General features: G+C 46.5%; 1 protein-coding gene across 1 annotated transcript; it reads left to right on the plus strand.

The window, feature by feature from the left end:
* The first annotated feature begins 20,417 nt into the window (after positions 1–20,417).
* LOC123128366 (peroxidase 72) lies at positions 20,418–23,135 on the plus strand. Its single transcript, XM_044548349.1, has 4 exons — positions 20,418–20,741; positions 20,846–21,037; positions 21,892–22,057; positions 22,539–23,135. The coding sequence occupies exons 1-4, from the start codon at positions 20,505–20,507 to the stop codon at positions 22,952–22,954; spliced, it is 1,011 nt and encodes a 336-aa protein (XP_044404284.1). The 5' UTR covers positions 20,418–20,504; the 3' UTR covers positions 22,955–23,135.
* Positions 23,136–23,415: the final 280 nt, after the last annotated feature.

Raw genomic sequence — 23,415 nt, forward strand, 5'->3', positions numbered from 1 at the left:
CACAACGAACACGAACTTCATCGAGCTCCTCCTTGAGCTCGGTTGCGTCACCTGCACGGTATCATTGGCACCTGCAAACTGGTTTTGGAGGTAATCTGTGAGTCACGGGGACTCAGCAATCTCACACCCTTGCGATCAAGACTATTTAAGCTTATAGGTAAGGAAAAGGTATGAGGTGGAGCTGCAGCAAGCACTAGCATATATGGTGGCTAACATACGCAAATGAGAGCGAGAAGAGAAGGCAAAGCACGTTCGAGAAACTATGATCAAGAAGTGATCCTAGAACAACCTACGTCAAGCATAACTCCAACACCGTGTTCACTTCCCGGACTCCGTGAAGAAGAGACCATCACGGCTACACACGCGGTTGATGCATTTTAATTCAGATAAGTTTGAGGTTCTCTACAACCGGACATTAACAAATTCCCATCTGCCCATTACCATGGGCACGACTTTCGAAAGTTCAAAACCCTGCAGGGGTGTCCCAACTTAGCCCATCACAAGCTCTCACAATCAACGAAGGATATTCCTTCTCCCAAGACAATCCAATCAGATTCAGAATCCCGGTTACAAGACATCTCGACAATGGTAAAACTAAACCAGCAAAGCCGCCCGATGTGCCTACAAATCCCGATAGGAGTCGCACGTACCTCGTTCTCAGGGAAACACCGGATGAGACTAGCTACGAGTAAAACCAGCCCTCAAGTTTCCCCGAGGTGGCCTCGCAGGCAGCTCAGTTCGGACCAACACTCAGAGGAGCACTGGCCTGGGGGGGTTAAAATAAAGATGACCCTTGAGTCTGCAGAACCCAAGGGAAGGTAGTAGGTTGTTAGTGCAAATGGTAAAACTAAGGTTGTGCCTTGCTGGAGGAGTTTTATTCAAGGCGAACTGTCAAGGGGTTCCCATTATAACCCAACCGTGTAAGGAACGCAAAATCAAGGAACATAACACCGGTATGACGGAAACTAGGGCGGCAAGACTGGAACAAAACACCAGGCATAAGGCCGAGCCTTCCACCCTTTACCAAGTATATAGATGCATTAATTAAATAAGAGATATTGTGATATCCCAACAAATATCCATGTTCCAAAAAGGAACAAACTCCAATCTTCACCTGCAACTAGCAACGCTATAAGAGGGGCTGAGCAAAGCGGTAACATAGCCAAACAACGGTTTGCTAGGACAAGGTGGGTTAGAGGCTTGACATGGCAATGTGGGAGGCATGATATAGCAAGTGGTAGGTATCGCAGCATAGGCATAGCAACAGAGCGAGCAACTAGCAAGCAAATATAGAAGTGATTTCGTGGGTATGTTCATCTTGCCTGAAATCCCGCAAGGAAGAAGAACGAGTCCATGAAGAAGATACACGGACGTAGTCGAACGAATCCTCACAAACACGACGTTAACGGAACTAACCTGAAGAAGCAACACCGGAAAGAAGCAAACAACATAGTAAACAACCATCACATAAACATGGCATGATGCACAACCAAGTATGATGCATGTCCGGTTTAATGAGGCATGGCATGGCAAAGTGCACAAACAATACTACAAGTGGAGCTCAATATGCAACGAGTTGCATATTGACGGAACACCACATCCTTATTTGGTTCACTCTCGGTTAGATACTCAACAATATTAAATGTTGTTAAACATGGCAAGAGGTGAAACATGAGTAGAAAACATAGTTAGGCATTTTAAATGAGGTCAGAAACAACAACAACAATTCGGGTAAATATCCATATGCATTTAGCAATTTGGTGCAACAACAAATTTAAACATTTAAAGGTTATTATCATGATGCGGATGACGTTTGCAAGTTTTATGCAATTTTTATTAAAAGTTGACATGAGCGTGATGAGAGCATTTGTCACCGTGGTAGAAAGAAAGGGTGCCACGGCGACGAAACGGAAATGATGTCGCGACAACATTCCGATGATCCGATAGCTCACGGGGATATCGGTGCAAAAGGAAGTGGGTGTGAGTGTGTCATGCAAGAAGATGGGGTGCTCCCGGTTGCCGGGTTCCCATGGGTGGACGGCATGGCAACGAGGAGGAACATGCAAGCGACAATTTCAGACATGGTGCAAACGTGGGGGTTCATCTCATACAATACATGCATTCATTCTCGGACGGTCGTTCTCGACGGTTATACCTTCGAGGCGTGACTTTTCGGAACGAATCAAGTTCGTAGTGGAAGTAGGCGTTCTCGTCACGTTCGTAGTGGTAGTAGTTGGTTCACGTCGATGGTGGTAGTACATAGCAATTGTGGACGAATTTGGAGGGTCATCGGTAGTCGTTCATGGGTCTTTGGCGATGGTTGTGGTACACGTTCTGTAGAAGTTCGGCGGCAGTAGTGGTACATAGTGTCGAAGAGGAACTTGGCGAAATCGAATCCCTTCAGGGTTGTCGTGGTACTTGGGGTCTTCGGACTTGTCGGTCTTGTTCTTGCGACGGTAGTGGTACAGGGTTCATAGATGTTCGGGCCGTCTTGTTCTTGGCGGACGATAACACACGGCGACGGTGAGTTACGTGTCGGCGGTAGTTGAACTTGGCGGGCGTCGTGTAGTCGTACACTTCGCGGGCTTGAGCAAGGCCTTGGTCAACGCGGCAGGTTTTTGGCCGTGGCTCGATGTGGCTTGTGTTGCTGGTCCTCTCCTCTGCGAGGTGATGGAACGAAGGCGTCGGGAAGGGGAACTCCAGCGCAGAACACAGTGAGGCAGGGGGTTGGGGCGCGTCTCGTCCTCCTGCTCAAAGCAGAGGATGCAGGGGAAGCAGGGCGACGAAGCTTGACAGGTTCAGGCGAGGTCGCCGGCAGTAGAGACGCGACGAGGTGCAGCGGCGGGAGCTTCGAGCTCGGCCGACTACGACAATGGAGGACGACGGCAGGCTTGGGCTCGCCGGCCGATGGGGCGCCATGGCAAGGGAGGCGGAGCAGCGGAACGGAGGAGAAAGCTGCAAGTGAGGCGGGCCTCCATGGGGGACCTCCTGTCCGAGGCGCAGCAGCGGGAGCTTCGGCCTAGGTGGTCGGGGATGAGCTGCAGGAGAGGAAGGAGGGAGGTGACGACGTGCTTGAGGGAGGGGGACGAGGCCGGCGCTGGTCATGAGAGAGAGAGAGAGAGAGAGAGAGAGAGAGAGAGAGAGATGGGATCGAGGGAGAGATGGCGCTGAGGGAGGAGGAGATCGAGCCAGAGGCTCGGGCGGCGCAAGAGAGCGAAGGTGAGGGAGAGAGCGAGACTTCGGTCGAGGCTAGGTTAGGTTAGGTGGGTTTTGGCCTTGGGCCGGCCCAGTTACTGCTGGTGGTTGGAGGCCAGATGGGCTGTGCACTCTCTTCCCCATCATAAATCTCATACTCTGTCTTTTAAAAAAAATTAAAAAAACAGATGTTATAAGAAAAGATTAGGGGTTAAGGAGAAGGGTATGGAGTGTATAAAAATAGGCCTGGGATCCTGGGTTTCTGAGATATTAGAATAAAATGCTTTTGCAAACTTTTTTACACGTAGAAAATGATCCAAGTTTGAATTAATTCAAACTTGACCCATTTTAAACCCAACCAAAACAACTCAGAAAAAGATGAGATTTGGCAGAGAGGTAAATGGCATGGTCCAATAATTATAGGAAAAGAATGAACATTTTTAGGTGATAGAAAAATGTCACTTGCAACAAATGGGTGAGAATTGAAAAGGAAGAAACTAGAGATGGGGTGTTGCACTTGATGAGGGATTGCTGGCAAGAGAAAGATGCAAGTGTGTTTAGGTTGATTCCATAAGAATGGAGTATTTATTATAGCTCCCTAATAATATTGGGAGGGTAATGTTCTAAAGAGAAATCATCATTGTGAATATCCCTCGATTTAAATGGACCAAAGATCCATGCAATTTATTTAGTTGAGTTTTAAAACGGGTTGCATGATGCAATGCACAAAATAAAAGGAGCAAGCAAAAATGAAACACACGGAGAAACCCGGAACCTATGGAAGTAATCTCGAGCATCGGTCTTGGGGCGTCACAACACTCCACCACTACGAGAGAATCTCGTCCCAAGATCTAGGATGGCACCGGAGGGAAAACGGAAGAGGAAAAGAAAAGGTTCAACTAAGTTGCTTCTTTGACAAATGAGTGAAACCAAAGAACCTCGCGAGGTTGAACAAATTGAAAGAAAGAATATAACGAAGATGAACATAGTATAAAACACTCCGTTAGAAGAGAGGAACAAGGAACATTACTAGAACCTTGTAGGTTGCAAGACATAGGAAAAAGGGGGTGTAATGGACAAGAAGTACATGCAAGCGCTCCGGTAGAAACGAGATGTACCAGGAATGATAAGGATCAATTACGACAACACTCCGGTTGGAACAGGAAGGTAAAGAATATGAGCTTGGCAAAAGAAAGCACTTGGATGAGACTCCGGTTAGAAGAGGAATGATAGACACAACACTCTGGTTAAACCAAGATAGAGAAGGAAAAAGAATGATATAATTTGGGTAGCACTCCAACTGTAAATGGAAGCAATTGAACAAGATCTTGACAAACAAGATGATGGGTTGAAGAGAGCAACATCACAATGCCTCCGGAACAAAAGATAGAACGGACTGAAAGTAACAAAGAAGAAAACAACATCTTCTACGTTGAATGAATTTGAAAGCATCTTTAGTCAAAGGGTCGAACGGAGTTGTTGGAACACCAACAACGGGAGGACAAGCTTGAAGTGGGCTTATGGAAAGCATCTCAAAATTATGAGGTGAAATTCTGCCACTAACGAAAATAATAGATTTGGGTTGATATGAACAAGGGGACGAGAAAACTATTTCACCTGGAGGATAGATGAAGAACTTGGGTCATTTATAAGCACCATAAATAGCAACAATTCTTAGGGAAGGCTTTAGGTGAAATATAACCCAAGATAACTCCAACGAAGAGGCTGATGGATTTAAAATACCTCATTCTTAATAACATGTGAATCATGAAACATGAACTCAAATTATCAAGAATGACAGAATACCACCTCAAATGATACTATAGAAAGAATTGCACTTCGGAATGCAAGAAGAGGAATACTTGAAGCTCCTCCGAAAAGAATCTCGATGAACACTTCGAGAAGGAATTAAATCCTTGATGAACCATCATGTAGAGCCTCCATGAAGAACTCCGGTAATAAAAGAATGATCAAACAAAAGGAAAGAGAAGTTGAAAACACAAGGTGAAGCCTTGTAATGATATATATGGATCTTCGTGGTGATGAGAGCTTGGAGCTCCGGGAAAAGAAAAGATGAATCAAGTGAAACCTAGAATTTGATGAGCCTCTGGAATAAGGAATTAATCACTTGGATGAAACAAGAATAAGAATTACATTATGCTTATCCTTTACCAATTTAAATTGATGACAAGCAATGGATTGCATACAACTTATTCTCATAGAAAGGATTAAGATAGATATTGCGCAAACTTGAGAAGGTCTTCAATGAATCGCCAGTAGGATTGGAACAACGAATAAATTGATATGATAACCAAGGAAGAGAACTCTTGAATGAACCACTGTAAGAATTGAAAAAAACGAACGAAGTAAAGGGATGAATCACCGGTAAGAATTAGCAAATGATCGAAGATACATGAGAGAGTTTAGATATAAGAGAACGAAGAGATCATGAACTAACTAGAGGATATTTGAATGATGCACCGGTAAGATTTGGAGAACAATAGCTGAAAGCTGAGAATGAGTAAACCTGAAATGATGGCCTTCGGAGAATCAAACTGAAAAGAATCTTAAATTGCTCCGGATAGGTAAAAAGAATTCTCACAATCAAAAACAATTATGAGAGGATGGCATCAAACTAGAACCATGAATCTTCGAGAGAACAGACCAAGATTTGAGAGAAAAACTCTTCTTCGGTCTTCAAATGTTGAGAATGATGATGAGAAACACCACCATGAATTGTTGAGATACTCCGGGATGGAAATTAAAAAGGTTGAACCAAACGATGAAAAGAATTTGAAAGATCTTGGAGAAGGACATATGACTGATGATAATGCATTCTTACATCAAACTTGGAAAAGAATTTGAGAGTAACTCCGGGAAGATTAGAAGAGTCAGGTAAGATCCTGGGAAAAGACCTGTGGGTTAGGGCCCACTCAAAAGAAACACCATTTAAAGGATTGCTTGAAAAGGGAGATTGCACCGGTTGAATTAAATGGCTTGAATGAGATAACATCCTCGAAAGAGCTTGAACGAAAGCAAAGTGGAAACACGAATCTTCGAGATATCTTCAGCACTCCGGAACAATTCAATAGCGAGAAGTGAAAGATTAAGAGAGTCTTTGGTAAGGACTTCCAACATGGAAAGCATGTGAACCAATGAAAAAGATATGATCAACACCGAAAGCTTGCATTGAATCCACCAGAGAAGAAAGAGAACGAAGAATGATGAACTTGAAGCTTCGTTAGTATCTTCAAGAGAACCACCGGGTAAGAACATTGACGAAAAAGAATGGAGAGACTTCTCATCAATAACATGATAGTTGATTAAGAATTCTGAGTCCTTGAAGAAACAAGGGTGGGAGGGCGGGAAAAACAAAGACAACTTGAAGATGGATGAAACAAACACCGTTGACGAAAACTGAGTTGATCTTGCGGATGTTGAAAAGATCGGATCCACTTGAAGAGAAACACACCGGTTGAAAAAAAGGATTGACATGACAATCTCGATTATCATGAAGGATTAGGATTCACATAGAAGTATGAGAACACCATTTAGGAAAGGTATGGCATCAACATTTGACTTCGAAGCAACTCGAATACCACAACTAAAAACAAAAACAAACGATTGACTTGCAAAATAAGCCGAAACAAACATATGAAAGAGATTTCATCCGAAGTTTTTGTGGTGGGGCCTACACGGGCTCAATCGTACAGCACCATCATGTATAAGGCAGTGCACATGACATACGAAGTGTCCCCGAGTCAGCATAGCCAAGGACTCTTTAAGACACAACGAGACCACTGTAAAACCAACCGTGGATAGGCGGACCACTAGACGCCGAACCCCAATCTCATATCATGCATCTGCCGGAAAGATATCCTAAGAGCTACTTGAATTCCCACTTATAAACTCCCGAAACTTTCTGGTTATGCAATCAGGTGTTGGGATATAGGGGAAGCATAATATCTCACCCAAAACTAACAAATCCTACATCCAGTTGTATCCATCCTTCAACACATAACCAAGAAAACTTCGGAATCATTTACCTCAACCTTCGAAAAGCATCTGTTATACGAGTTATGGCAATACTCCCGAACTCTCGCCCCAGTACTAGGTGGCGTCGAGGTTATCTCACCAACAACTGCATAAAAGAGATTTTCTATGTCGGCGAAACTCAGGTATTCCAGAACTGCAACGATAAAATTGTGACGACAACACCTCGGAGCTCAACTCCCCGGGACACTGCCACAACCCCTAAATGTCAGGAGGCACCAAGAACAATGTTCTCGTCACAAAACCATCGGAACGATTCCAAGATACCCGCGTGGTCCTAATTTTTTTTGTGAAATTTGAGGAGAGAAGAGTCAAAACTCTACGTCAGGAGGCCTCACCGGAGCGACGAAGGGACTGAGGAGTAAAAAGAATCCTACTCTCCGATATATATAATCCTAAAAGACTCAAAACATTTTTCTAGACTCAACAACGCCAGTGATTCGATCAAGCAGGGGGCTCTAAAGTCGGGGAGGGCTCTGATTACCAACTTGTAATGCCCACGATGCAGCTATATCTCCCACGTGTCGAAGCATGACTTAGAGGCATAACCGCATTGTAAGCAATGTCGCAAGTGAGGTAATCTTCACACAACCCATGTAATAAATAAGGGAAAGAGATACATAGTTGGCTTACACTCGCCACGTCACACAATGCATAAATAACATTATATTCATCCAGTTACACTCAATGTCCGACTATGGAATCAAAATGAAGAACAACCCCAAATGTGACAAAGATCCCCGATCGCCCCAACTGGGCTCCACTACTGATCAACTGGAAACGAAACAACACAACGAACACAAACTTCATCGAGCTCCTCCTTGAGCTTGGTTGCGTCACCTGCACGATATCATCGGCACCTGCAAACTGGTTTTGGAGGTAATCTGTGAGTCACGGGGACTCAGCAATCTCACACCCTCGCGATCAAGACTATTTAAGCTTATAGGTAGGGAAAAGGTATGAGGTGGAGCTGCAACAAGCACTAGCATATATGGTGGCTAACATACGCAAATGAGAGCGAGAAGAGAAGGCAAAGCACATTCGAGAAACTATGATCAAGAAGTGATCCTAGAACAACCTACGTCAAGCATAACTCCAACACCGTGTTCACTTCCCGGACTCCGCCGAGAAGAAACCATCACGGCTACACATGCGGTTGATGCATTTTAATTCAGATAAGTTTCAGGTTCTCTACAACCGGACATTAACAAATTCCCATCTGCCCATAACCGCGGGCATGACTTTCGAAAGTTCAAAACCCTATAGGGGTGTCCCAACTTAGCCCATCACAAGCTCTCACGGTCAACGAAGGATATTCCTTCTCCCAAGACAATCCGATCAGACTCGGAATCTCGGTTACAAGACATCTCGACAATGGTAAAACTAAACGAGCAAAGCCGCCCGATGTGCCGACAAATCCCGATAGGAGTCGCACGTACCTCGTTCTCAGGGCAACACCGGATGAGACTAGCTACGAGTAAAACCAGCCCTCAAGTATCCCCGAGGTGGCCCCGCAGGCAGCTCAGTTCGGACCAACACTCAAAGGAGCACTAGCCCGGGGGGGTTAAAATAAAGATGACCCTTGAGTCTGCAGAACCCAAGGGAAGGTAGTAGGTTGTTAGTGCAAATGGTAAAACCAAGATTGGGCCTTGCTGGAGGAGTTTTATTCAAGGCGAACTGTCAAGGGGTTCCCATTATAACCCAACCGTGCAAGGAACGCAAAATCAAGGAACATAACACCGGTATGACGGAAACTAGGGCGGCAAAAGTGGAACAAAACACCAGGCATAAGGCCGAGCCTTCCACCCTTTACCAAGTATATAGATGCATTAATTAAATAATAGATATTGTGATATCCCAACAAATATGCATGTTCCAACAAGGAACAAACTCCAATCTTCACCAGCAACTAGCAACGCTATAAGAGGGGCTGAGCAAAGCGGTAACATAGCCAAACAACGGTTTGCTAGGACAAGGTGGGTTAGAGGCTTGACATGGCAATGTGGGAGGCATGATATAGCAAGTGGTAGGTATCACAGCATAGGCATAGCAATAGAGCGAGCAACTAGCAAGCAAAGATAGAAGTGATTTTGAGGGTATGGTCATCTTGCCTGAAATCCCGCAAGGAAGAAGAACGAGTCCATGAAGAAGATAAACGGATGTAGTCGAACGAATCCTCGCAAACGCGACATTAACGGAACTAACCCGAAGAGGCAACAACGGAAAGAAGCAAACAACATAGTAAACAACCATCACATAAACATGGCATGATGCACAACCAAGTATGATGCATGTCCGGTTTAATGAGGCATGGCATGGCAAAGTGCAAAAACAATACTACAAGTTAAGTGGAGCTCAATAAGCAACGAGTTGCATATTGACGGAACACCACATCCTTATTTGGTTCATCTCGGTTAGATACTCAACAATATTAAATGTTGTTAAACATGGCAAGAGGTGAAACATGAGTAGAAAACATAGTTAGGCATTTTAAATGAGGCCGGAAACAACAACAACAACAATTCTGGTAAATCCCCATAAGCATTTAGCAATTTGGTGCAACAACAAATTTAAACATTTAAAGGTTATTATCATGATGCGGATAACATTTGCAAGTTTTATGCAATTTTTATTAAAAGTTGACATGAGCGTGATGAGAGCATTTGTCACCGTGGTAGAAAGAAAGGGGTGCCACGGCAACGAAACGGAAATGATGCCGCGGCAACATTCCGATGATCCGGTAGCTCACGGGGATATCGGTGCAAAAGGAAGTGGGTGTGAGTGTGTCATGCAAGAAGATGGGGTGCTCCCGGTTGCCGGGTTCCCACGGGTGGACGGCATGGCAACGAGGAGGAACATGCAAGCGACAATTTCAGACACGGTGCAAATATGGGGGTTCATCTCATACAATACATGCATTCGTTCTCGGACGGTCGTTCTCGATGGTTATACCTTCGAGGCGTGACTTTTCGGAACGGATCAAGTTCGTAGTGGAAGTAGGCGTTCTTGCCACGTTCGTAGTGGTAGTAGTTGGTTCACGTCGATGGTGGTGGTACATAGCAATCGTGGTCGAACTTGGAGGGTCATCGATAGTCGTTCACGGGTCTTGGACGATGGTTGTGGTACACGTTCTGTAGAAGTTCGGCGGCAGTAGTGGTACATAGTGTCGAAGAGGAACTTGGCGAAATCGAATCCCTTCAGGGTTGTCGTGGTACTTGGGGTTTTCAGACTTGTCGGTCTCGTTCTTGCGACGGTAGTGGTACAGGATCCGTAGATGTTCGGGCCATCTTGTTCTTGGCGGACGATAACACACTGCGACGGTGAGTTACGTGTCGGTGGTAGTCGAACTTGGCGGGCGTCGTGTAGTCGTACACTTCGCGGGCTTGAGCAGGGCCTTGGTCAACGCGGCAGGTTTTTAGCCGTGGCTCAATGTGGCTTGTGTTGCTGGTCCTCTCCTTTGCGAGGTGATGGATCAAAGGCGTCGGGAAGGGGAACTCTGGCGCAGAACGCAGTGAGGCAGGGGGTTGGGGGCGCGTCTCGTCCTCCTGCTCGAAGCAGAGGATGCAGGGGAAGCAGGGCGACGAAGCTTGACAGGTCCAGGCGAGGTCACCGGCAGCAGAGACGCGACGAGGTGCAGCGGCGGGAGCTTCGAGCTCGGCCGGCTACGACCATGGAGGACGGTGGCGCGGAGGCGGGGTAGAGTAGAGGGAGGAGACTCGGTCGGGCACGACGGCAGGCTTGGGCTCGCCGGCCGATGGGGCGCCATGGCAAGGGAGGCGGAGCAGCGGAACGGAGGAGAGGGCGCTGCAAGTGAGGCGGGCCTCCATGGGGGACCTCCTGTCCAAGGCGCAGCAGCGGGAGCTTCGGCCTAGGTGGTCGGGGATGAGCTACAGGAGAGGAAGGAGGGAGGCGACGACGTGCTTGAGGGAGGGGGACGAGGCCGGCGCTGGTCATGAGAGAGAGAGAGAGAGAGAGAGAGAGATGGGATCGAGGGAGAGATGGCGCTGAGGGAGGAGATCGAGCCAGAGGCTCGGGCGGCGCAAGAGAGCGAGGGTTCGGTCGAGGCTAGGTTAGGTTAGGTGGGTTTTGGCCTTGGGCCGGCCCAATTACTGCTGGTGGTTGGAGGCCAGATGGGCTGTGCACTCTCTTCCCCATCTTAAATCTCATACTCTGTCTTTTTAAGAAAAACAAAAAAAAACAGATGTTACAAGAAAATATTAGGGGTTAAGGAGAAGGGTATGGAGTGTATAAAAATAGCCCTGGGATCCTGGGTTTCTGAGATATTAGAATAAAATGCTTTGGCAAACTTTTTTACAGGTAGAAAATGATCCAAGTTTGAATTAATTCAAACTTGACCCATTTTAAACCCAACCAAAACAACTCAGAAAAAGATGAGATTTGGCAGAGAGGTAAATGGCATGGTACAATTATAGGAAAAGAATGAACATTTTTAGGTGACAGAAAAATGTCACTTGCAACAAATAGGTGAGAATTGAAAAGGAAGAAACTAGAGATGGGGTGTTGCACTTGATGAGGGATTGCTGGCAAGAGAAAGATGCAAGTGTGTTTAGGTTGATTCCATAAGAATGGAGTATTTATTATAGCTCCCTAATAATATTGGGAGGGTAATGTTCTAAAGAGAAATCACCATTGTGAATATCCCTCGATTTAAATGGACCGAAGATCCATGCAATTTATTTAGTTGAGTTTTAAAATGGGTTGCATGATGCAATGCACAAAAAAAAGGACCAAGCAAAAATGAAACACACGGAGAAATCCGGAACCTATGGAAGTCTTCTCGAGCATCGGTCTTGTGGCGTCACATCAGTGTTCGGAGAAGAGCTCGGCTTCTGATGATTGCCGGCGACACTGCTTCCTGCGACTCTCCCGTACTAGGCTTAATAGCCGTAGAGAGTCCGGCGGGCTTGGGAATCCCGTCTTCGGACCTGGAGACGTGCTCCGGATCTAAGGCCAGAGCGGAGGTTGGGGTCGCGAACCCTTGGAAAATCAAGTCTCCTCGGATATCAGCGACGTAATCCAGATTTCTAAAACTAATCTGGTGACCTGGGGTGTAGCTGTCGATCTGCTCTAGATGGCCAAGCAAGTTGACCCGTAGTGCGAAGCCGCCGAACACAAAGATCTGGCCGGGGAAAAAGACCTCCCTCAGGGCAGCATTGGTGTAGATGACTGATGGAGCCATCGAACCTTCTGGCGACGACATGGCGGAACTCTCAATGAAAGCACCAATGCCGGTGTCAAAACCGGCAGATCTCGGGTAGGGGATCCCGAACTGTGCGTTTAAGGATTGATGGTAACAGAGACAAGGGACACGATGTTTTACCCAGGTTCGGGCCCTCTTGATGAAGGTAATACCCTACGTCATGCTTGATTGACTTTGATGAGTATATGGGTTACAAGAGTTGATTTACCACGAGATCGTAATGGCTAAACCCTAATTGTCTAACCTATATGATTATGATTGCCTCTACGGACTAAACCCTTCAGTTTATATAGACACCGAAGGGGGCTAGGGTTGTACAGAGTCAGTTTACAGAGAAAGGAATATTCATATCCGCACGCTAAGATTGCCTTCCACGCCAAGGAGAGTCTCATCCGGACACGGGAGGAAGTCTTATGTCTTGTATCTTCATGGCCCATTAGTCCGGCCCACGTCACATAGCCCGGACGCCCGAGGACCCCTTAATCCAGGACTCCCTCACCCACCACCCCCACGGTCCCAGAATTGTGCCTTCAAGAAGGGGATGACGTTGGATCACCTTCTTCGCCCAAGCCTAGGGAATCAGGGGTTTCATCAGGAATAGGGAGATAGCGAAAGATATACCTTGAAGTCGCCCAAAGCGTCATGGCTGATGCCCGCAAGCCAAGTGATCACCCTGATCTAATGCTCCCAACCTGTTCCCACTTGGCCAATGAGCAACCATGTGAGATGATTGCCAAAATCCACAACCAGCAATGTAGACAAGCGACACATGACAGGGACATCGTATTTAGATATGGCACCCTCTTTGTTGCAACCCATGATCATCGCGGCCCACATGGCCGAGGATGGTGGTCCTCAACACCGGTGCACGCCACATGTCGCTAGTTTGGCGATGTCTTCTCCTTTGAGGTTGCCGCCATTGAGACATATGCCCTCGCATGAGGAGCAATGCGAGGAGCCAGCCCTAGTATGAGAGGACTGGGCTGGGTCAACCTATGGTGTACTGGTTGTTATGCCAATAGCAGCGCCGGGCGGCTAAGTTGGTACGGAAGAACTGCTGCGTCGCGGGAAATCCTTCTCTATACAAGTTCTCGTACGAGGTTTTTGAACAGAACTTCGATAGGCGCCAAAGACCTCGCCATCACCCTCACCGATGACGACAAAGGGGACGGAAATACGGAGGGGGTGGCAGCATGGTCGAACCCCAGTCGTCCGGGGGGATACATTGTAGTGTACATTTGAACCGGATGAGAAATTGTTGACACCAGATTTTGGCATGGTCAAAAACATAATTAAGAAGGCTTCAAATGGAAAAGTTCTCAAAGTGAGAAAGTTCTGTATCGTCAAAAGGAGAAACTTTGATATTTGGGCCGTAGACATCCGAGCTAATCTCTAAGGCCGAAGTTGTGTTTGAAGTACTGAGATTTTGTATTCAGAACACTATTCGGCTGATTATGCCCCCAAGATGGACTCATATGAGTAATGTTTCCACACGAATTGTCATCGCCTCGTCGATGCGATCGATTTCGATATAAAAAACGTCTAAATCAAAGTTTGTATGCAAAAGTTAGAGCCAAAACAGTGTGCTGCATAAGTTTGCCCCGGAAGTTCCGGGCAAAACTTCCGGGGAGGTTCCGGGCTAAACCGAAAGTTTGCACGCGGTGCGCCCCGAAAACTGAAATTTTAACATTATTTACAGAGTTGTGGGGCCGATTTCGACATCAAGATGACCTCGGATGAAAAAGTGATCAACTGAAGAGTTTTTGTCCATTCCAAGATCTACAACTTTGCTTTTGGGACCATCGTCATCCGAAGTAGTATGCGACCTGCAGATTCAGTGCAAGAGGGCTACTTGATGTAATTTCAGCTCGGAAGTTCCAGGCTGACCGGAAGTTCCGGCCCTCGTAGTCCGAGTTAGGTTATCTTTTGATATTTTGGACGGGATTTGAGTCCTTTTCTTGTACGGAAAGTCCAGCCGCCTCATATATATGTAAGGGGTGACGGCCGATTGAATAACAACACACAATCGCAAAACACATCTACTTTTTACCCTAGTTTTACATCTTTCTCTCTCGTTCTTCGTTCGTTCTTCGTGTTGAAGGTCAGCGATCCTCGAGGCTCTAGGGGCGGGCGAACCGACCTAGGGCAGCCCATAGCCGCCGCACGTCCAGACGGGGTCCCTCCCGGACGCGTGGGGTTTCGGGTCCTGAAAAGCACCCGCCGGATTGCTTGCGTACCGCGCTTCCGGATGGGTCTCCTTCGGCGTGAGCTGCGGTGCATCACCCTCGGCGTTGGAGGTACACGGTGACGTGTTCGTGTGCGAACACACTTTTTGGCGACTCCGCTGGGACGAAAGATCAAGAATCATCATCAACCATGTCTAATCTCCCCAAGCCCTCAGAAGTTGACGCCGATAACATCATTAAGCCCGGTCTTGATGAACTATCGGATGAACATCGCCAAGCCTACGAAGCACGCAAGAAGCAGCATGAAGAGGCTTTTGAGGCGCTCAATAAGAAGCGCGAGAAGGAGGATTTGGAAGCGTTTCTTTCAAGTTTCAAGAAGGACCGTCAAGGCAACATCACTCCCGCTGGAAACGTCAATTTTCCTCCCCTCATCGACGAACAAGATGTGATCACTGTGAGTAAAGTTTTTTCTCCAGAGCAAGTGGCTGTGATTGAAAGTCTTGTTAGTAAGGGTAATGTGATGGCATACAATTCTTGTGGCTAGTGCTAATGCTCAGAAAAATATGCCTCCATCATCTAATGGTATTGTTGGTATATCCGAAAACCTTAGTCCAATTTTACCTATTTCATCGGCACCATCTATGCAACAACAATATAATATGCCGTTGAATTTTTACCCTACACAAACCAACCAGCTTGTGGCTACACCTACATACCCTAATCCTATTATGAGTGTGCCCAATTCGGCGTCAACGCCGAATCACTTTGTCACACCACCCATAGGCGCAAGCATGTTTGGTCTTCCGCCGAATTATGGTTCGGCGCCCATCTCACAAGTGGCACCAATAGCTAGTACTCAGGTTGCTCCTATGTCATTGCCACAAACATCGTCATCTACCTCGGATCCAATTTTAGCTAAATTAAGGGAGGATTTGCATAAGATGTTTCTAGAAACTTTCGGAAACGAGCCAAAAGTAAAGAGTCGTGTGTACCAAAAGCCTTATCCTGAACACTTCGATGCAATTTCTTACCCTCAAGGTTATAAGGTTCCTGTGTTAAATTTAGTGGTGAGGGTACGAAAATGACTTGGGAGCATGTGAGTCAGTATCTAGCACAGTTGGGTGAAGCAGGTTCCATAGAAGAGTTGAAAGTGCGTTTATTTCCCCTGTCTTTAACTGGCACCGCATTTTCATGGTTTGCTGCTTTACCACATGGTTCAATTCTCTTATGGTCGCAATTAGAGCAAAATTTTCATGATCACTTTTATAGCGGAGATAATGAGCTTAAGTTGTCACATCTTACATCGGTTAGGCAAAAACACGATGAATCGGTCACCGATTATGTCAAGAGATTTAGAGATATAAAAACCCGATGGTATAGCTTAGTGATAACTGAGAGAGACTTGGCGGATCTTGTTCTTAATGGTTTGAAAACTCACATTAAAGAGAGGCTAGAAAGTTATGAGTTTTTGAGCATTAATCAAGTCTTTCAAAAAGCTTTGGCCCAAGAGAGTCGAAGTAAAGAGGTCCATAGGTCAACAACCGATCATCCTAGAATGCATATGATTGAACACAATGATGATAATTCGAACGATGAGGTTGATGTCTATACTACTGAATTTGTTTGGTCCTCAAAGGCCAAACCCTATATGTGCAATGCTCTTAAGCCGATTCGCAAGAATCGTGATGAGGAGATGAGGTTTACTTTTGATATATCAAAGTGTGATAAAATATTTGATGCTCTCTTGCAAGATAAGATGATTAGAATATCACACACCATACCGCCGTTTGAAGAGCTGAAACGGCGTGCTTATTGCAAGTACCATAATTCATTTTCTCATGCTACTAACGATTGCAATGTTTTTCGACGACAGATACAATCGGCCATTAATGACGGACGATTGAATTTTGCTGAGATGCAAGTTGATAAGCAGCCCTTCCCCATAAACACCATAGACTTGGAAGGGAAGAAAATGTTAATTCGGCCTAACATAGCCGAATCCGCTAATAAAGATAATGTTGTTATTGGTGAACCCAGGAATAGCAAGGAGGGTGACAAGGTCTTGGGAAGAAAGATTGTGCTTGAGAAGCAACCCGATGGTAAGGAAGTGTTGAAGATCACTATAAAAAATGCTACACTCGGGGGGCAACCACAAGTACAAGAGGATGCTCATGTTAAATTGATCAAGCCCAAGAATTCAGAAGTTGGCAAGTGGAAAAAGAATGAAACTAAGAACAAGAGAATCAAGCCAACTTTTAATATGTTGCTATCCAAATATGCAAGTCAAGCGGCCGGTTCTAGCTCTAATCGGCCATCACATTCAAAGCGTTCAAGATTGCCTCCGGAGCAAGAGTTTCGACGATATGCAAGGCCATATGGGTCATGGGCACCGACACCATGGATGTCACAACCCTCCTATGCGCCATATTACATGAGAGGCTTCAGTGGAGGATGGGGGCAGCCCCAATGGCTCCTTATGCTTTCCATATGGGGTGGGCAGCACCTAGAAGGCCTGCTCGCGAGAGGCTTTATTATCCCACACAAGGTCGTTTGAGCTATGGTGCTAATCGGCCAACAAAAATTTCTCCAAGTAAGGCCAATAAAAAAGTGTGGCGTGTTAAGTCATCTAATGCGGAAATTTCAGAATGCGACAAGCAAAAGGAGATCGAAAAGCCGGTTGTTGGTAATCTGGCTACTTCTAATGGTGATATTGTTATTGTTTAGCAGGGTTCCATGGTTAGTGATCATGAGGCGAGCACAAGTAAGGCCAAACCAAGGGATCCCAAATATACTCAACCTAAGTGGTGTCCTCCCGGTTTAACCAAGACCATGAAAAGAAGATTACAATGCATGAGGAACCACGAGAAAGAAGAGCACAAAGAGGAGAGGCAAAGGGACGAATTGTTAAGTGAAATTCGGCCCATGGCACTCACAAAACAAGTGTGGAGGCCTAAACAAAAACAAAACACAGATGCTTCTACATTAGCTGCAGCAACACCTTCACCACCAAAAGAGGATGATGCAACCCCTATTACATCGTCCACACCACATGAAAAATCCCCTTCAATTGAGGAAACTTTGAGCCCAATATACACATTGGGGGATGAAGATGAGATGGTGGATTACGACTCTACGCCGGTTCGGGAAGGTATGGATATTAATATGGTGTATTACTTACCTGCCGAGTTTCGTGCTATAGGTGAAGAAGGGGAGGTGGCTCAACTGGATTTTGGTCCAAAGAACGCTATCTTCGAGAAGCCAAAAGAACCGGTGAAACACTTGAAGCCATTGTACCTCAAAGGTCATATTAACGGATTGCCGGTTGCTAGGATGCTCGTTGATGTTGGTGTTGTGGTAAATATTATGCCCTGCTCGGTCTTCAGGAAGTTGGGATTAGATAATGATGCATTGATGAAGACCAATATGGTACTTAATGGATTTGAGGGTAAAGAAAAGACAGAGGCCAAAGGTGTGATGTGCATGGAACTCACCCTGGGAAGCAAAACTTTGGCCACCACATTCTTCATCGCCGAAGTGCAAGGCAACTATAATGTTATATTAGGCCGCGATTGGGTTCATGCTAACCAATGTGTGCCATCTACCATGCATCAATTCTTAATACAGTGGGTCGATGATGAGGTAGAAGTCATTCACGCGGATAATTCGGCTTGTGTTGCTTTGGCCGATGCATCGGTGGATTGGAATCATCCGGATGTTACTTGCTTAACAGGGCGTGACCTCTCAGAGTTTGATTTCCTTAGTGCTACGAGGAACGGGTTCGTTCCCATCTCTTTAAAGTCGATTGGTGGTAATCGGTTCCAAGGTATAATGTAAACAAGAAGTTAAACATGGCCGATATAGAAATTATCGCCCTAAGCACATAAAATGACCGATGGAGTGTTGACATCGTCCTTAGGAAAAGCATTGTGCAGGTTATTTTTCGGCACGCAAGTTTTGCCGAAAAACAGGAGGGCATGTGTTGACATCAGATTTTGGCATGGTCAAAAATATAATTAAGAAGGCTTCAAATGGAAAAGTGCTCAAAGTGAGAAAGTTCCGTATCGTCAAAAGGAGAAACTTTGATATTTGGGCCGTAGCCATCCGAGCTAATCTCTAAGGCCGAAGTTGTGTTTGAAGTACTGAGATTTTACATTCAAAACACTATTCGGCTGATTATGCCCCCAAGATGGACTCATATGAGTAATATTTCTACACGAATTGTCTTCGTCTCGTCGAGACGATCGATTTCGATATAAAAACGTCTAAATCGAAGTTCGTATGCAAAAGTTAGAGCCAAAATAGTGTGCTGCATAAGTTTGCCCCGGAAGTTCCGGGCAAAACTTCCGGGGAGGTTCCAGGCTAAACCGAAAGTTTGCACGCGGTGCGCCCCGAAAACTGGAATTTTAACATTATTTGCAGATTTGCGGGGCCGATTTCGACATCAAGATGACCTCAGATGAAAAAGTGATCAACTGAAGAGTTTTTGTCCATTGCAAGATCTACAACTTTGCTTTTGGAACCATCGTCATCCGAAGTAGCATGCGACCTGCAGATTCAATGCAAGAGGGCTACTTGATGTAATTTCAGCCCGGAAGTTCCGGGCTGACCGGAAGTTCCGGCCCTCGTAGTCCGAGTTAGGTTATCTTTTGATGTTTTGGACGGGATTTGAGTCCTTTTCTTGTACGGAAAGTCCAGCCGCCTCATATATATGTAAGGGGTGACGGCCGATTGAATAACAACACACAATCGAAAAACACATCTACTTTTTACCCTAGTTTTACATCCCTCCTTTATTCTTTTTCTCTCGTTCTTCGTTTGTTCTTCGTGTTGAAGGGCAGCGATCCTCGAGGCTCTAGGGGCGGGCGAACCGACCTAGGGCAGCCCATAGCCGCCGCACGTCCAGACGGGGTCCCTCTCGGGCGCGTGGGGTTTCGGGTCCTGAAAAGCACCCGCCGGATTGCTTGCGTACCGCGCTTCCGGACGGGTCTCCTTCGGCGTGAGCTGCGGTGCATCATCCTCGGCGTTGAAGGTACACGGTGACGTGTTCATGTGTGAACAGAAATCCTGAACAGACTATGAAAACAATGTGTCAAAAAAAAGAGAGAGAAATGCAATGCTTTTAGTTTTACCTCTTCGACTCCTAATCGTCCGGGTGGCTTTCGTCAAAGGACACATGGAAAGGGCTACCACAAACATGCATGATTGCTACCTTCAAATGTTTATTCTACATGACACAACACTGCTAGCTAGCTACTCAATACATCTTTCCTTTTCCTTTTCCTTTTCCTTTTACGTTTCTGGCTTTGAAGAGCTTCTTTTCTCTTTACATCGATACACACATATGTAATTTACAAAAATGCAGATGCCCGTATATATAGAGAATAAGTTGGCCACCGGGAAACAAGGGCATTTGGCGCCTTGAGATCGCCCATGCATATATTGCTCTACAGCTAGCTAATAATTGTGGTAAAAGAGTTACTCTATAGAACTATACCTATCTACTACTAGAAGGAAGCTAGGCCAGTGGAATAGCTACACCTATTGAACAAATGATACTAGTATATTTTGGTGATCAAAAGTATATATCAACTTAAAGGTGAGGGAAGAGCCAGAGAAGCTGCCTCGAGCCAGCCACGCTTGTTATACTTGGCCCCGCAAAGTATCTCCATAATACTGTAATTAACATGCATGCATGCATGGCCACATGTTTTATTCAACCTAAAGCCTCGCAAGCCTCGGTTATATAAGCCCACCCCTGCTACCGCTACCTCTCACCACAACCATCATCGCTTGAACAGTAAGAAGGACAGCATCAAGAAGACACCAACGAGCTAGTTCCGGTAAGAGCGATGTCGATGACGAGGGGTGCAATGGTTGCCGCCGTCGCCTTGGTCGCCCTCCTCCTCTTCCCCGCCACCTTCGCATTTCCTCCGGCTGGGCAGCAGCAGCTGGACCCGCACTTCTACGACCACTCGTGCCCTCAGGCGCAGCAGATCGTGGCGTCCATCGTCGGCAAGGCGCACGCCCAGGACCCCCGCATGGCCGCCTCCCTCCTCCGCCTCCATTTTCACGACTGCTTCGTCAAGGTACGCAGCAACCACATCACCCTCATGCGTGCGTGCGTCCATGGCGGCGTAATCGATCGATGGTCATCATCATATGGACGTCGTTTACACGTGTGTGCGTGCAGGGATGCGACGCGTCGATCCTGCTGGACAGCAGCGCGTCGGTGGTGAGCGAGAAGCGGTCCAACCCGAACAAGGACTCGGCGAGAGGGTTCGAGGTGGTGGACGAGATCAAGGCCGCGCTGGAGGCCGCCTGCCCTCGCACCGTCTCCTGCGCCGACGTCCTCGCCCTCGCCGCGCGCGACTCCACCGTCATGGTACGTCCTACTGCTGGCTTTACGTCATGTCGCTTGCTACCAGAGCCCCATGAATCTGTTTCCTTGGCTAATCATTACTCAAGCCAAGCGCGCGCCACCAAGTTTCTTGCAAACGCCCGTAACTGTTCCTCTTGCTGTCCGTATATATTCCTTCCCAGTTTGTGTGCGGACTCGCAGCGAATCATGTTGCCGGAAATGTGAAGCTACAGCCTACAGACATGTGTCCTCTCCCAATTGACCCCCTCCCCTGAATTTCAATGTTGGCATGGTAAATGAATTGTGTGACACATGTACGTACTGAACGCATGGTTATAAAAAAAATCCGTACTAAAAGAAGACACAAAGGTGGGGGCGCACTGCTCGGTAAAGCAGCGGCAAAATTATCTGATAGGTATATAAAGTAATATGGCATCCCATGTCACAGGATAAGGTCATGGTAAAAAGTGCTTAGCACACTGTATTGTAGATAACACGTGCTCGAGAGTAAGTTGGTTTGTGAAACATTGGAAGCCCCCCGCAAAAAAATAGAATGTATATATAAATGACGTATTGCAGCATGTTTCTTTAGAAACACAGTACAGCCGCTTTGCCCTCCTCCTTTTCTAAAAAAAATACAGCCGCTTTGTGTAAATTTGGCCCCAATAATTGGAACGTGTAAATTTGGCCCCAATAATTGTGGTTTGTGCAATTCCCTCACTTTTTTACTAGTACAAGTTCTGCTCCAGAACAAAGATGTCCAGCACTCCAGACACTTCACAGTCGCATACAATCCCATCTTGATTACTTTCTGCGTGACAAAATTTACTTCCTACTCTGGAAAAATTTCACGGGCCAATCTTTTTGTTACCGTGCAGACCGGCGGCCCAGGCTGGATCGTGCCTCTTGGTAGGAGAGACTCTTTGGGCGCCAGCATCCAGGGCTCCAACAATGACATCCCCGCTCCCAACAATACCCTCCCCACCATCATCACCAAGTTCAAGCTCCAGGGCCTTGACATCGTCGACCTCGTCGCTCTCCTCGGTACGTACATCCACAGAGCTCTTACCGCATCATCGTTTATTACACCAACTGTTCGTCTCGTGCACTTGGATGGATGGATAGATGTGATGGGGGCTCCACCTTACTATGTACACCTCACGTTTCAACTGTTAACGTAGAGTATGTAGCGACAAAGTCAATCCATGCAACTGTAGTACGTGACAATTATGTCCATCATCATTAAATTGCGTGTAAGGTACCTATAGGTCGCTGCTGATGATTGGTACTACGCCATGTACGTTCTTGACTCGTCGAGTCACGGGATTCGTGCATCCATGCACCCGGCCGTAGCATGTCAAGTCATGCCCTGCACATACTGTATCAAGCACACGTCAAAGGCTACATGTTAGAAACTGACCAGTGCTAACTTACAGTGAGAGATTACATCATACTACTAGGAAGATGAATCTTGTCATGAACTCGTGATCGAATCCCTGGCCGGAAACTGAACCATATTTTACAGGTAGCCACACCATTGGCGACTCGCGGTGCACGAGCTTCCGTCAGCGGCTGTACAACCAGACGGGCAAAGGCCTCCCAGACTCCACCCTGGACCCGGCGGCGGCGGCGGTGCTGCGCCCGCGGTGCCCGCGCTCCGGCGGCGACCAGAACCTCTTCTTTCTGGACCACGTGACGCCATTCAAGTTCGACAACCAGTACTACAGGAACCTGCTGGTGCACCAAAGCCTGCTCAGCTCCGACGAGGTGCTCTTCACCGGCAGCCCAGCCACCGCGGAACTCGTCAAGCTCTACGCCGCCAGCCAGGACATCTTCTTCCAGCACTTCGCGCAGTCCATGGTGAAGATGGGCAACATCTCGCCAATCACTGGCCGCAACGGCCAGATCAGGAGCAACTGCAGGAGGGTTAACCACAACTGATCAATCAGTTGGATGATCCATCTTGAGCTAGTGGAGTGGTCTGGTTGTTTCTGCAGGTTAATTATTTGCCGTTTTCAGTTCGTGCGCGTGCCTTTTGCTGCGATTTCTTGTTTCCGTTTAATTTGTATGCGATTCGTCCTTGTGTACTTTTGTGAGGGAATTAATTATTTGTGTTTATTTAGAGGAATCTGATGCTAAGAGGATGAAAACACTGCGTTGGCACTCCTACGTTTTCAGTTTTCAGGCCAAGAAACCCTTGTTTTATTTTATGAATTCAAGTTAAGTCAGAGCAATTCTAATAGAGTAGCCATATTGGTAACCTCGATATCACATATAGAGCGTGCTCCTTACGCATATGGAGACTAGCCTATGTGCAAACTACGTGTCTCCATAATGGCTGCCTTCGTATCTTTGGAATCACTTGTCACTGTGACAACATTTTTTTCAATCTTCAATACATA

Source organism: Triticum aestivum, chromosome 6A, assembly GCF_018294505.1.
Source record: "Triticum aestivum cultivar Chinese Spring chromosome 6A, IWGSC CS RefSeq v2.1, whole genome shotgun sequence".
NCBI classification, from domain to species: domain Eukaryota; kingdom Viridiplantae; phylum Streptophyta; class Magnoliopsida; order Poales; family Poaceae; genus Triticum; species Triticum aestivum.